The sequence below is a fragment of the Protomyctophum bolini genome (genome assembly GCF_963924005.1).
Source record: "Protomyctophum bolini genome assembly, chromosome: 9".
NCBI classification, from domain to species: Eukaryota; Metazoa; Chordata; class Actinopteri; order Myctophiformes; family Myctophidae; genus Protomyctophum; species Protomyctophum bolini.
In genome coordinates, this window is record NC_137870.1 from 12460924 (window position 1) to 12476159 (window position 15236).

A 15236-nucleotide genomic window follows, 5' to 3' on the forward strand; every position below is an offset into this window, starting at 1 on the left:
TTCTTTTTATCTATTGTGTTGTACTGTGATATGGATTCCCCTGAGTCTGCAATAAAGAATCAATCAATCAATCAATCAACATAGCTTGTAAAAATGTATATCACTGTGTCTAATTATATAAAGGATTTCTTAATCAAGTAAATAACTAGACTCTGTTGGGCATATTAATCAATCATTCAGAATAGGTGAATCAGAATACAGCAGGGCACGATTATTTGATGGATAGCTCATTCTATTATGAAATTAAACAATTATGTATCCTTCAATGTAATGTAATTCTCATTCTTCTGATCCTGATTTTAATCATACCTGTGGAGTGCGGCTTCAGGGTGAACTTGGGCACTTTAAACCAGGGGGAAGACTCTTGCTCTCCGCTCTCAACCTCTACTTCATCCCAAGTATGGGCCCTTCCTGGTGTGATGTCCATGGTGAGGTCTCCAGACCACGGGTCTGGAGACTCAGAACTGACCCAGTCCAACATTTCTGTCCTGGCATGAGATGACACCACTTTCACATTGGCTTCCATCTCCTCCTTTTCTTCCCATCCTCTGCCTCCCTTCTTTTCACTGATGCCGGGAAAGGACATCTTGCCGGATTTGACTTTCAGCCCTTTGTGCTCTCCTTCTGCAGCTCCTGGTGATGAATCCCTGATCAATTGAACAGTCATTTCCGTGTCCTCCTCCCCGCTACTCATCTGGGTGTAAGGAGAGGACAACTCCACCTTGGGAAATTTGATTTTACTACTGAACCTGCCTTTGTCATCCTTGGAGCCATTGTGGAAACTTGCATCCTTCTCATTGATGAGGCTTGAACTTGAACCTTCTTTGAGTGTAACATCAAAAGAGTCTGTGTGCGCTGTAGAGAAAGAGACTTTGGGCATTTTAATGTTCCCTCCCATTGATATATCCTCACCTTGCACCTCACTTGTTTTCACAGCGATTCCTTTATCTTTGGGGCTTGACTTTCCAAATGTCGGCTTCATTTTGATTTTGGGAATCTTTATTTTGACATCTTCCTCAGGGAGGCTTGTAGTTGTAGATGCTTCATACTCATCTGTTTCAGGTTGATTTGCCAGCACAAACACCGCTTTCTTTACTTTGGGCATTTTGGGGCCTTCGTAGCGGATTTCTGGCCCGTATACGTTCCTTCTTCCTTCAGGACAGGAGATGGAGGGCAATGGGACACCAAATTTGGGAATTTTCTGTGCCTTTCGTGTATCATCATCCTCTTCTTCATGTGATGCACTGATGTCAAACTCTATGTCAGGTATTCTGGGGGGTTTGATTTCCAGGCTAGGCTTTGACAGACTGTGGTCACTTTCTGCCACTGACCCTGAGCTTTGTAATGTTTTCAGTTTGTCATTTTTCTGTTCGTAACCTGAGAATTCCACATCAGGGAGGCAGACATTAGGGCTGCTAAGTTCAACTTCCGGCAGCTCAACCTTGCCCTTTCCAAGTTTAGCCTTTTCGATTTTGAAACGACTGCTCACCCCTTCATTGTCTTTCCCCTTTCCAGACTGTATAACATCTACTGTTGTGTCTCCACTGCCTTTCATTTTTGGCATTCCAATCTTGAATTTAGTTCCTTTTACTTTAGGCTCCTTTACACCTCTTCCTGATGTGTTGAGATCTAAATCAGGTAATTCAATTTTCTTCCTGTTCTTCTTTCCTTCTCCTTTGTGAAGGCCAAAATCGAGCTCCAGGTCTCCCATTGGACCTTCAATGTCTATTGTTGGCATCTTGAGTTTCAAACCCTTGTGATCTCCCTCAACATGGAGACCAGCTTTCCCAAGAGCTTCTGTTTCTATTTCAGGGTTTGCAATACTCAAATCAAGGTATGGTGATGTCACATTTTCCTCGTTGATCTTCCCCATCCCCTCAGCACTGGGTAGTTTAATTTCAGACTTGCCTGATTTGCCCTTTGGCATTACTATGTCTAAATGCGGAAGTTTGATATCTGCCCCTTTGACCTTTCCTCCCTCCATGTTTATGTCTAGATCTGGACTGTCTCTAGATTTCCGGGTAGGTAATGATACACTGACATTAGGCATCTTAATATGTGGCATCTTTAATTTTCCTCCTTCCATTTCAACTTCTGGTCCTTCAATATTTTCTCTGGGCAGAGACATGTCCACTTCAGGCATTTTCATATGAGGTGTTTTACATTTCCCTTCAATTTCGGGACCTTCCATCTTTGCTGACTTTCCCTTTGGTAGTGAAATATTTACAGAGGGCAGCGTCATGTGTGGCATTTTGAATTGTCCTCCTGGTTTTAGTTCTGTATCTGGCCCTTCAACTTCAGCCCGTCCTTTAGGCAGTGAAATGTCAACAGTAGGAATTTTCACATTAGGCAATTTAAATTCTCCTCCCTTCCTGTCGAATTCTACATCCAAGTCTGTGGTCTCAATTTTGCCGGTCTTTGCTTTTGGTAGAGAGATGTCAATATGTGGCATTTGTAAATGAGGCATTTCAATGTCAACATCAGCACCATCCGTTTTTCCTTTTGGAAAAGAAATGTCCATATCAGGCATTCTCATATGAGGCATCTTATACTTGCCCCCTGCCTGTCCCTCAATTTCAACCTCTGGACCTTCAATCTTTCCAGACCTTCCTTTGGGCAGTGCTATATTGACTTTTGGCATTTTGAATCTTCCTCCTTCACCCTCAAAATCTACATCCACATCTGGTGCATCAATCTTTACAGTTTTTACTTTTGGCAGTGATATGTCAACATTTGGCATTTTGACAGGAGGTGCCTCAAACCTTCCTCCCTCAACTCCCTCCGTTTCTAAATCAAATCCACCAATCTTCCCACCTTTTCCTTTAGGTAGAGATATGTCCACACTGGGCATTTTTATTTGTGGCACGTTGAATTTCCCACCTTCTCCTCTGATCTTCATATCTGGTCCTTCCATCTTTCCTTTAGGAAGTGATATGTCAACATTAGGCATTTTCACATGAGGCATCTTAAACTTCCCTGCCTCGCCCTTAATTTCGACATCTGGGCCTTCAATCTTACCAGGACTTCCTTTGGGTAGTGAAATATTGAAGTTTGGCATTTTAATACCAGGCATTTTGAATTTGCCTCCCTCTCCTTCAACATCAACATCTACGTCTGGTGTGTCAATCTTCCCCATTTGTACTTTGGAGAGAGATATATCAATTTCAGGCATTTTCATATGAGGCATTTTCAATTTCCCTCCTCCGTGTCCCTCTATTTCAACATCTGGGCCTTCAATCTTACCAGGACTTCCTTTGGGTAGTGAAATATTGAAGTTTGGCATTTTAATACCAGGCATTTTGAATTTGCCTCCCTCTCCTTCAACATCAACATCTGCGTCTGGTGTGTCAATCTTCCCCATTTGTACTTTAGGGAGAGATATATCAACATTGGGCATTTTTACATGAGGCATTTTAAACTTTCCATGTTCCTCTCCCACTATTTCAACATCTGGTATATTTAGGTCTCCAGATTTCCCTTTGGGAAAGGAAAGATCTATTGATGGCATTGCAATATGTGGCATCTTGAATTTTGCTGCATCTCCTTTCAGTTCCACTTCTGGTCCATCAATCTTTCCAGACTTTCCTTTTGGAAGAGAAATATCAACACCAGGCATGTTAATGTGAGGCATCTTTATGTGAGGCATCTTGAGCTTCCCCCCTTCTGCATCAACGTCAATGTTGCCACCAGCTTTTACTTTAGGAAGTGACATGTCAATATCAGGCATTTTGATGTTTGGCATCTTTAATTTGACCCCTTCTCCCTCTGTTTTAACTTTAGGGAGGGACACATCTAAGTCTATCTTGGGAACAGAGACGTCAATAGTTGGAATTCTGGGGATTTTGAGATTTCCCTCATAACCTCTAATATCAGCTTCAGAGACATCCACCTCAGCTTTGGGAAGAAGGAATTCTGTTTCTGCTGTTTTAGGAGATTGCAGTGACAGTTCGACAGAGGGAAGCTTGACCTTGGCCTTAGCATCAATGTCACCGGTTGGCCTGCCTAAGTTCTTGTCTTTGGATCCAAAACCAGGCATGGAAAACTTTGGTAGCTTGATCGTGACATCTGGTGCATGAAAGCCACCTTTTCCCCCCATGTCTCCCTCTAGTGCAGCAACAACCTCTCCCTCTGGTAGTTTGCCTTTAGATGGTGAAACTTTAAACTTGGGTAACTTCAGTTTGAGTTTAGATTCATCTTCAGGACCCTCTACACTGATTTTTGGCTTAGGAATGTCAATTTTCCCTTTCTTCACCTTGACATCCACCTCCGGACAGGAAACAGACATATCGGCATCCTTTTTAGAAATTCCAAATGAGGGCATTTTGATTTTAGACTTTTTACCTTTGACTTTAACTTTCCCATCTCCATCAAACTCTACTGACGGTGCTCTGATCTCACCTTCTACATTCGGTGGGCTGAGAGACATCTTGCCCTTGGCGCCATGTCCTTCCCAATCACCACTCTTGGCTCTGCCACCAAATTTGGGCAGAGAGAACTTTGGCTTTTTTAGGGAAATGTTCGGCATGTCAAAGCTTCCTCCTGAGGATGGCCTCCCTCCCTCTGCTTTCAGCAGTTCCAATTCGACGTCGTCCCCTTTAGGTTTAGTCAGACCAAAGTCAAGATCCACTTTGGGAGCAGAGATGTCAACTGTTGGTAGCTTGACAGTAGGAAGCTTGATTGATCCACTTGTTCCTTTGAGGCTAAGATCTGCTCCAATATCGCCTTTTGCAGCAACCATTGGCAAGGAAGGCATACCAGGATCACTGGTGTCCACTTTGAGTTTTTTGTCTTTCTGTAGAGATGGGAGATTGAAGCCAAAGTCAAATTTGGGGACATTAATATCAAGTGTTGGCATGTGGAGGCCGCCCCCCATTTTACCAGATGTGACTTCAGGACCTTCAATGTCTAAATCGACACCTTTAGCTTTCACTTTAGGAAGTGATACATCAGTCATAGGCATACTGAACTTTCCTCCCTTGCTTCCACCTGCCTCAACATTGATATCCCCCTCCACCTTTCCTTTGGGAAGTGCAATGTCAATAGATGGCATGTGAATGTTTCCTCCTTCTACACCAGGGCCTTCAATCCTCAATTCCCCTTCTGGTGATTTCATTTTAGGAAGACTGATGCCAAATGATGGCATGTTGAACTTGCCACCTTTCAATTCAGGTCCTTCAATGTCAATTTCACCTCCCTTACCTTTGAGTTTCGGAAGGGAAAGGTCAATTGAGGGCATGTGGAATTTTCCTCCTTTTCCTCCAGGTCCTTCGATGTCAATATCTCCTTCTGCTTTGCCTTTGGGGGGTGAAATATCAATGCTTGGCATTTCAGGTCCTTCTACTTTGATACCCCCTCCTGGAAGATTAAACGTGGGAAGTGAAACATCAAATTTGGGCATTTTGAATTTGCCTCCTTTTCCTTCAGGACCTTCAAGGTGGACATCGCCCTCAGCCTTTCCTTTGGGAAGTGAAACGTCAAGAGATGGCATGTTGAACTTTCCACCTTTCAATTCAGGTCCTTCAATCTCAATTCCTCCTCCCTTACCTTTCATTTTAGGAAGGGAAAGGTCAATTGAGGGCATGTGGAATTTCCCTCCTTTTCCTCCATGACCTTCAATTTCAATATCTCCCTCTGCTTTGCCTTTGGGGAGTGAAATATCAATGCTTGGCATTTCCATCTCTGGTCCTCCTACTTTGACACCCCCTCCTGGAAGATTCATCTTAGGAAGTGTAATGTCAAATTTGGGCATTTTGAATTTACCTCCTTTTCCTTCAGGACCTTCAAGGTGGCCATCACCTTCAACGTTTCCTGTGGGAAGTGAAATGTCAATAGATGGCATGTGGATATTTCCTCCTTTTACATCAGGGCCTCCAATTTTCATTTCTCCCTCTGGTGATTTTATTTTAGGAAGATTGATATCAAGTGATGGCATGTTGAACTTTCCACCTTTCAATTCAGCTCCTTCAATATCAATTCCTCCTCCCTTACCTTTCATTTTAGGAAGGGAAAGGTCAATTGAGGGCATATGAAATTTCCCTCCTTTTCCCCCATGTCCTTCAATGTCAATATCTCCCTCTGCTTTGCCTTTTGGAAGTGAAATATCAATGCTTGGCATTTCCGGTCCTTCTACTTTGATACCCCCTTCTGGAAGATTAAACTTGGGAAGTGAAACATCAAATTTGGGCATTTTGAATTTACCTCCTTTCCCTTCAGGACCTTCGAGGTGGACATCGCCCTCAGCTTTTCCTTTGGGAAGTGAAACGTCAAATGATGGCATGTTGAACTTTCCACCTTTCAGTTCAGGCCCTTCGATCTCAATTTCTCCTCCCTTACCTTTCAGTTTAGGAAGGGAAAGGTCAATTGAGGGCATGTGGAATTTCCCTCCTTTGCCTCCATGACCTTCAATCTCAATATCTCCCTCTGCTTTGCCTTTGGGGAGTGAAATATCAATGCTTGGCATTTCCATCTCTGGTCGTCCTACTTTGACACCCCCTTTTGGCAGATTCATCTTTGGAAGTGAAATGTCAAATTTTGGCATTTTGATTTTCCCCCCCTTTCCTTCAGGGCCTTCAATATTTACATTGCCTTCAACGTTTCCTTTGGGAAGTGAAATGTCAATAGACGGCATGTGGCTCTTTCCTCCTTTTACATCAGGGCCTTCAATCTTCATTTCTCCCTCTGGTGATTTTATTTTAGGAAGGTTAATGTCAACTGATGGCATGTTGACCTTTCCACCTTTCAATTCAGCTCCTTCAATGTTAATTTCTCCTCCCTTACCTTTCATTTTAGGAAGAGAGATATTAAATGTGGGCAAATGAAACTTGCGTCCTTTGCCTCCATGTGCGTCAATGTCAATATGTGCCTCTGCCTTGCCTTTGGGAGGTGAAATATCAATGCTTGGCATTTCAACCTTTCCTTTCATCTCTGGACCTTCGACTTTGACATCCGCTTCTGGTAGACTCATGGTTGGAAGTGAAATATCAAATTTGGGCATTTTGAATTTACCTCCTTTACCTTTAGGGCCTTCAAGGTGGACATCACCTTCAACTTTTTGTTTTGGAAGTGAAATGTCAAATGATGGCATGTTTAACTTTCCACCTTTCAGTTCAGGTCCTTCAATATCAATTTCTCCTCCCTTACCTTTCAGTTTAGGAAGGGAAAGGTCAATTGAGGGTATGTGGAATTTCCCTCCTTTGCCTCCATGACCTTCAATCTCAATATCTCCGCCTGCTTCAATCTTCATTTCTCCCTCTGGTGATTTTATTTTAGGAAGATTGATGTCAAGTGATGGCATGTTGAACTTTCCACCTTTCAATTCAGGTCCTTCAATCTCAATTTCTCCACCCTTACCTTTCATTTTAGGAAGGGAAAGGTCAATTGAGGGCATATGAAATTTTCCTCCTTTGCTCCCATGTCCTTCAATGTCCATATCTCCCTCTGCTTTGCCTTTGGGAAGTGAAATATCAATGCTTGGCATTTCCGGTCCTTCTACTTTGATACCCCCTTCTGGAAGATTAAACTTGGGAAGTGAAACATCAAATTTGGGCATTTTGAATTTACTTCCTTTTCCTTCAGGCCCTTCAAGGTGGACATCGCCTTCAACTTGTCCTTTGGGAAGTGAAATATCAATGCTTGGCTTTTCAACTTTCCCTTTCATCTCTGGACCTTCTGGTAGATTAATCTTTGGAAGTGAAAGATCACATTTTGGCATTTTGAATTTACCCCCTTTCCCTTCAGGACCTTCGAGGTGGACATCACCCTCAGCTTTTCCTTTGGGAAGTGAAATGTCAAGAGATGGCATGTTGAACTTTCCACTTTTCAGTTCAGGCCCTTCGATCTCAATTTCTCCTCCCTTACCTTTCAGTTTAGGAAGGGAAAGGTCAATTGAGGGCATGTGGAATTTCCCTCCTTTCCCTCCAGGTCCTACAATGTCAATATCTCCCTCTGCTTTGCCTTTGGGAAGTGAAATATCAATGCTTGGCATTTCAGGTCCTTCTGCTTTGATACCCCCTCCTGGAAGATTAAACGTGGGAAGTGAAACATCAAATTTGGGCATTTTGAATTTACTTCCTTTTCCTTCAGGACCTTCAAGGTGGACATCACCTTCAACGTTTCCTGTGGGAAGTGAAATGTCAATAGACGGCATGTGGATATTTCCTCCTTTTACATCAGGGCCTCCAATTTTCATTTCTCCCTCTGGTGATTTTATTTTAGGAAGATTGATATCAAGTGATGGCATGTTGAACTTTCCACCTTTCAATTCAGGTCCTTCAATATCAATTTCTCCTCCCTTACCTTTCATTTTAGGAAGGGAAAGGTCAATTGAGGGCATATGGAGTTTAGCTCCTTTGCCTCCATGTCCGTCAATGTCAATATCTCCCTTTGCTGTGCCTTTCGGAAGTGAAATATCAATGCTTGGCATTTCAGGTCCTTTCACACCCCCTTCTGGAAGATGAAACTTGGGAAGTGAAACATCAAATTTGGGCATTTTGAATTTACTCCCTTTTCCTTCAGGCCCTTCGAGGTGGACATCACCTTCAACTTGTCCTTCAGGAAGTGAAATATCAATGCTTGGCATTTCAACTTTCCCTTTCATCTCTGGACCCTCACATTTTACATCCCCTTCTGGCAGATTAATGGTTGGAAGTGAAATATCAAATTTGGGCATTTTGAATTTACCTCCTTTTCCATCAAGACCGTCAAGATCACCTTCAACCTTTCCTTTTGGGAGTGAAATGTCAAAAGATGGCATGTGGAATTTCGCTCCTTTTATATCGGGGCCATCAAGACTGACTTCACCCTTGCTTCTGCCTTTAGGAAGTGATAGATCTACACTAGGCATTTCAAATTTCCCACCTTTTCCTGAATGAACGTCAATATCAATATCTCCCTCTGCTTTACCTTTTGGAAATGACAGGTCGAGTTTTGGCATTTCAAATGTCCCACCTTTAACTTCAGGTCCCTGAATCTTAACATCTCTTTCAGGTAGTTTTACTTTAGGGAGGGCTATATTTGCAGCGGGCATGTTGAATTTACCTTCCTTTCCCTCCCCTTCAACACTGAGGTCACCCTCTGCATTACCCTTAGGAGGTGTGATGTCAATTGTTGGCATTTTGATCCCCCCTCCTTTAACATTAGGTCCTTCAATGTTAATGTCACTTCCTTTCAGTTTCATTTTAGGCAGAGATATATTAATTGAGGGTAAATGGAACTTTCCTCCCTTTCCCTTGGTTTCCACATCTCCCTCCAACTTTCCTTTTGGGACAGGACATTTTCGTCCTTTAGAGTCTATTTTGCCTTCAACTTTCCCCTTGGGCAGAGAAAGATCAATCGTAGGCATTTGGATTTTCTTTCCTTTGATGTCTCCTCCCCCAATACTGAAATCTGTTTTTCCTTTAGGTAGTGAGACATCAATTGATGGAATCTCCAACTCGCCTTTCAATTCAGGACCTTCAATATTGACATCACCTGTCTTTGATTTGATGCTTGGTAGTGACACGTCCAAAGAGGGCTTTTGCATTTTCCCTCCTTTTGCTTCGGGACCTTGTATCTGTACTTCAGCTCCTGGGGATTGTATAGTTGGAAGAGAGATATCAAGTGATGGCATGTTAAACTTTGCCCCTCCTTTGACCTCGGGGGCTTCAACATTAACATTGAGTTCTTTGGATTTCCTCTTTGGGAAGGAAATGTCAAAAATGGGTAACTTGAACTTGGATCCCTTCCCACCACTTCCCTCAAGATTGACATCTCCTCCTGCTTTTCCTTTGGGAATGGACAAGTCAATGGTTGGCAGTTCAATCTTATGTCCTTTAACTCCAGGGCCTTCAACCTTTAGCTCTCCTTCTGGTGGCTGCACGTTGGGCACAGCAATGTCTACTGAGGGCATGGTGATTCTGCTTCCTTTTACTCCACCACCCTTAACATTCAACTCACTCTCTGTCTTCCCCTGGGGAAGTGAAATGTCAAATTTAGGCATCTTGATTTTGCCTCCTGTGATATCAGGCCCTTCCACATCAACATGCCCCTCAGGTGATTTCAGTTTAGGAAAAGAGATATCAAATGAGGGCATCTGAAACTTCCCTCCCTTTCCTTCAACTTCAGTGTCCACCTCTGCTTTACTTTTTGGCAGGGATATGTCAGGACCTTCAACCTTTCCTTTGGAAAGTGAAATGTCCATAGATGGCATGTTAAACTTTCCTCCTTTTATATCAGGGCCTTCAATCTTGATTTCTCCCTCTGGTGATTTTATTTTAGGAAGGCTGATATCAAGTGATGGCATGTTGAACTTCCCACCTTTCAATTCAGGTCCTTCAATGTCAATTTCTCCTGCCTTACCTTTCATGTTAGGAAGAGAAAGGCCAATTGAGGGCATGTGGAATTTCCCTCCTTTTCCTCCAAGACCTTCAATTTCAATATCTCCCTCTGCCTTGCATTTGGGAAGTGAAATATCACCTTCTGGTAGATTCATCTTCGGAAGTGAAACATCCATTTTTGGCATTTTGAATCCTTCATGACCTTCAAAGTGGACATCACCTTCAACCTTTCCTTTGGGGAGTGAAATGTCAATAGATGGCATTTTGAACATTCCGTCTTCCAATTCAGGTCCTTCAATATCAATTTCTCCTCCCTTACCTTTCATTTTAGGAAGTGAAAGGTCAATGGAGGGCATATGGAATTTCCCTCCTTCACCTACATGTCCTTCAATCTCAATATCTCCCTCTGCTTTGCCTTTGGGAAGTGAAATATCAATGCTTGGCATTTCCATCTCTCCTTTCATATCTGGTCCTTCTAATTTGACATCACCTTCTGGCAATTTCATCTTTGGAAGTGAAATATCAAATTTGGGCATTTTGAATTTACCTCCTTTGACTCCAGGACCTTCAATGTTGACTTCAGGCTCACCGGTCTTCAATTTTGGAAGAGAGATGTCAAATGATGGCAACTTAAAGTTTCCCCCTTTACTTCCTTCAATGTCAATATCTCCTTCCACTTTAGCTGTAGGAAGAGACAAGTCTACTTCAGGCAACTTAAAGCCTCCTTTGAGCTCAGGTCCTTCAATACTTATGTCTCTATCTGGTGATGTAATTGATGGGAGCGATATGTCAAAGTCAGGCATCCGGAACTTCCCATCTCCACCAACATAGTGCCCCATATCCACATCATGTATTTCCATCTTTGGCAAGGATATATCAACAGAAGGTAGGCTGCCTTTCCCATCACCATCTGGACATTCAATCTCTAAATCAGGCTTTCCCATCTTTGGTAAAGAGATGTCAAAATTGGGACATTTAAAGGAGGACCCATCCACCTCATCAGCAACTCTCTGTCCAGCATCTAGTTCAAAATCCACGGCGGGTGCAGTTATATCAATGGCAGGCATTTTGATTCCCATCTTTGCATTAGCGTCATACTCTGGGAGTGAGATGTCCCCAAGTTTTCCTTTTACATGTGGTAAAGAGATGTCCATAGATGGCATCTTGATGGATGCATCCTTCCCCGGGACCTCTAGCCCCTCAATGTTTCCCTCAACATTTGGGCCCGAGACCTGAAGATTAGGGAGGTCGATCTCAATCCCTCCTTTTAGTCTTTCATTGTATTTGATATCTCCCTCCATGCCACCCTTATTGCCAGGTAAGGAAAGGTCTCCTTCCATCTTTGGAGCCGATACGTCAATATGGGGCATTTTAATACCGATGTTCCCAGAGCCCCCGGTTTTTATCTTGGCATCGCCGTCAACTTCATCAGAATGGCGTGACAGTCTAAATTTAGGTAGCTTCAGCTTAGGCATTTTCAGCTTCATGCCATCTCCTTTGCCGACATCCACATCTCCACTCACCTTAGGGGCAGTGACAACTCCTTTGATAGCAATTGTAGGCGCATTGATGTCTGCCTTTCCCTCAGAAGTGGGCAAAGAAATGTCAGCTTTCCCTGCAGGAAATGCAAATTCCACTTCAGGTGCTGTGAAGTTAGCTCCTCCCTTCTCCATCTCCAGATCACCATCCTTATTACCAGACAAACTGAACTCCACTGATGGTGGCTGAAGTTTCACATCGGGTGGTTTCAACTCTGCAAACCCGCTAGTGGAGGGGGGGTCTGATTTTGTGTGCTTGGATTTGGGAAAGCTGAAAGCTCCAAACTTGTGTCCTTTTCCTTTGACTTTGACTTTTGCTCCAGATTGATTGGCATCCTCTTGGCCCTCTAGGCTGCCCGTATCCATTTTTGCCCCTGCTGCTGCTCCAGAAAAACCCTTCGCTCTCATTCTGGGGAACCTGAGAGATTAAAAGTGTGTAGCACAGGGGGGAAAATAAAGAGATACACATCATCAGTAAACACAATGGCTGTGATTCAGAGGTGAAATAGGTTATTTACGTGAGGTAAACTAAACCTTGCATCATCTTTCCGATAATCATATATAATAACATTTCCCAAGCAACTGCATGCACAAGGTTTCCCAATGTGTTGACTTGAGACGATAAATTTGACTGTGGCTGTCCACAAACAATGACTGAACCTCACTGAAGACAAACAACCTTTCTGTGCATCCCTTCACTTATCTGAAGAACATGCATGTGAATTACAGATAATCATAGAACACCAACCTGATCCTCTTCTTTTTCTTCACAGCGACCTCTGCTCCTCCCATTGCTTCTTCTTCAGCTTTGGAGCTACTACTCTGTTTGAACTTTGGGAGTGAAAACTCAACATCCACATCGCTGAGCTCCATGGACAGCCTGGGTGGAGTTCCCTCTATCACCAGCTCCTCCTCTCTGCCTTTCTTCTCCTTCAACCTCTTCAGACCAAAACGTCCACCCCTCTTCTTCTTGACCTTGAATGGTTTTGGGGTCTTGACACTCTGAAACACATAATATTATAGTAGATTAGGGGTGGTATGAAAATGGACAGGTAGTAATCATGCTATAATCCAAATTGATAGTATTGTGCACAACTGCTGAGCCTTTGTTTAAGCCTTATGTATAGATATATTGGACCAAAAACAACACAACTCTGAGCTTGTATTTTGACACTGCAAAACATCTATTTCCTTTTTGTTTATATTAGACATTTGAGAAAAGTAAATCTGTACTTTCACTTACATTGGAATGAGACAAAACAATTACAAAGACTATTCAAAGCTGTACATTTGACATATTATTGAGAACTGCACATTCAAATTTCAGTGAAATAGTAGGCTAATAAAATAAAAGAGTTCTGATATTATGACTGTTTTTGATAATAGTTGTTGCAATGCCTTATAATGTACCATTAATAAATACAAAATGTGACTACCATTTTGGCCATTTTGGCCATGGGTCCTTTGACTTCGACACTTGGAACCCTAGGCCTCACTGCAACATCACCAATAGGGATGGTCCTTTTCAGCAGGAAGCTGACTTTATATGGCTCTGCACACTGCAGGATCTTCAAAGCATCTTCATACTTCACATTGTCAAAGTAGATTCTGGCACTCAGCACCTGGTCACCTGCAAGGATTACAATAAACAAACAAACAAACAAACAAACAAACAAACAATAAATAAATAAGACGGAAGCTGCATGTATTTTAGAGCTGTAGGCTATACTAAAAATGTGAAGTGAGGGGCGCTCTTATCATCTTACAGTACAATATCAATTACAACATAATGTTTGTTTAAGCAACGGGTGCTAATGTTTGTTTTAGTCCTCAAAACAAAAATTTAATTTCTCTCTATTGTCTGTTTTCTTAAACAAGCATCGTTGAAAGACAAACATTAAAGCTGTATGTAGGAGTGGCTAGCACCCCTCAAAAATGTTAAGCGTGCTACAAGAAGTTGCTCTTTGTGGAAAATCACACCCGTGTGGAGTGAGGGGCGCTCTTATCATCATACATGATCATGACGTAACATGTCGATTTGCTCAGACGCATATGAGGTAAATTATCCATTCATTGTCAATGGGGATTTAAGCTTTGTGTATAGGACCTGAATAGCCGATTTGCTCGTCTACATGACGTCAATTCTCCATTCATTGTCAATGGCATGTAATGTTTGTGTTAGGAAAAATATCTACACTATAGCTGAATATAGGAGAGGCTTGTGCCCCTCAAAAAGCTGCACAGAGGAGAATGTATGATTTCCCAGAAGCAGTTTGCTTTTAAATGTTTCGCTAAACACAACGGTAAAGAAATATGACCCATACCTTTCTGCAGGCTGAGATGTAAAGACATTTGACCTTTGACCTTTACCTTTCTGCAGGCGGAGATGTAAAGAAACGTGACCTTTACCTTGCTGCAGGCTGAGATGTAAAGACATGTGACCTTTACCTTGCTGCAGGCTGAGATGTAAAGAAATGTGACCTTTACCTTGCTGCAGGCTGAGATGTAAAGACATGTGACCTTTACCTTGCTGCAGGCTGAGATGTAAAGACATGTGACCTTTACCTTGCTGCAGGCTGAGATGTAAAGACATGTGACCTTTACCTTGCTGCAGGCTGAGATGTAAAGACATGTGACCTTTACCTTGCTGCAGGCTGAGATGTAAAGAAATGTGACCTTTACCTTGCTGCAGGCTGAGATGTAAAGACATGTGACCTTTACCTTGCTGCAGGCGGAGATGTAAAGAAACGTGACCTTTACCTTGCTGCAGGCTGAGATGTAAAGAAACGTGACCTTTACCTTGCTGCAGGCGGAGATGTAAAGAAACGTGACCTTTACCTTGCTGCAGGCGGAGATGTAAATAAATGTGACCTTTACCTTGCTGCAGGCTGAGATGTAAAGACATGTGACCTTTGACCTTTACCTTGCTGCAGGCTGAGATGTAAAGAAACGTGACCTTTACCTTGCTGCAGGCGGAGATGTATAGACATGTGACCTTTACCTTGCTGCAGGCGGAGATGTATAGACATGTGACCTTTACCTTGCTGCAGGCTGAGATGTAAAGACATGTGACCTTTGACCTTTACCTTGCTGCAGGCTGAGATGCTTGGCAGCGGGAGAGTCTTTAAGAACATCCTTTACAAAGATTCCTTTCTCTCCTCCTCCGGTGACACTGTATCCACTGGCTCCAGCCTCCGCCTCGGTCTCCACCACAATCTCTACAGGCTCACCGTTTTCCTCCACCTGACGCACGCACACGCACACGCACACACACACGCACACACACACACACACACACACACACACACACACACACAGAGCCCCACATTAGACACCACTGACGACAATGGACATTTTTGTATGTATACATCCAGCTGACAGAAAA

General features: G+C 42.9%; 1 protein-coding gene across 4 annotated transcripts in view; it reads right to left on the reverse strand.

Annotated features, from left to right (window-relative positions):
• The window catches only part of prx (periaxin), a 33848-nt gene that overhangs the window by 3682 nt on the left and 14930 nt on the right, over positions 1 to 15236 (reverse strand). For 3 of the 4 annotated variants that reach the window (XM_080773019.1, XM_080773018.1, XM_080773021.1), the window contains 4 exons: positions 14938 to 15094; positions 13288 to 13481; positions 12600 to 12853; positions 310 to 12269 (listed from right to left, as the gene is read on the reverse strand). In XM_080773019.1, coding sequence (XP_080629145.1) covers positions 310 to 12269; positions 12600 to 12853; positions 13288 to 13481; positions 14938 to 15094 — 12565 coding nt within the window. The remainder of the gene's footprint in view (positions 1 to 309; positions 12270 to 12599; positions 12854 to 13287; positions 13482 to 14937; positions 15095 to 15236) is intronic. The other variant, XM_080773020.1, reaches the window with a different exon arrangement.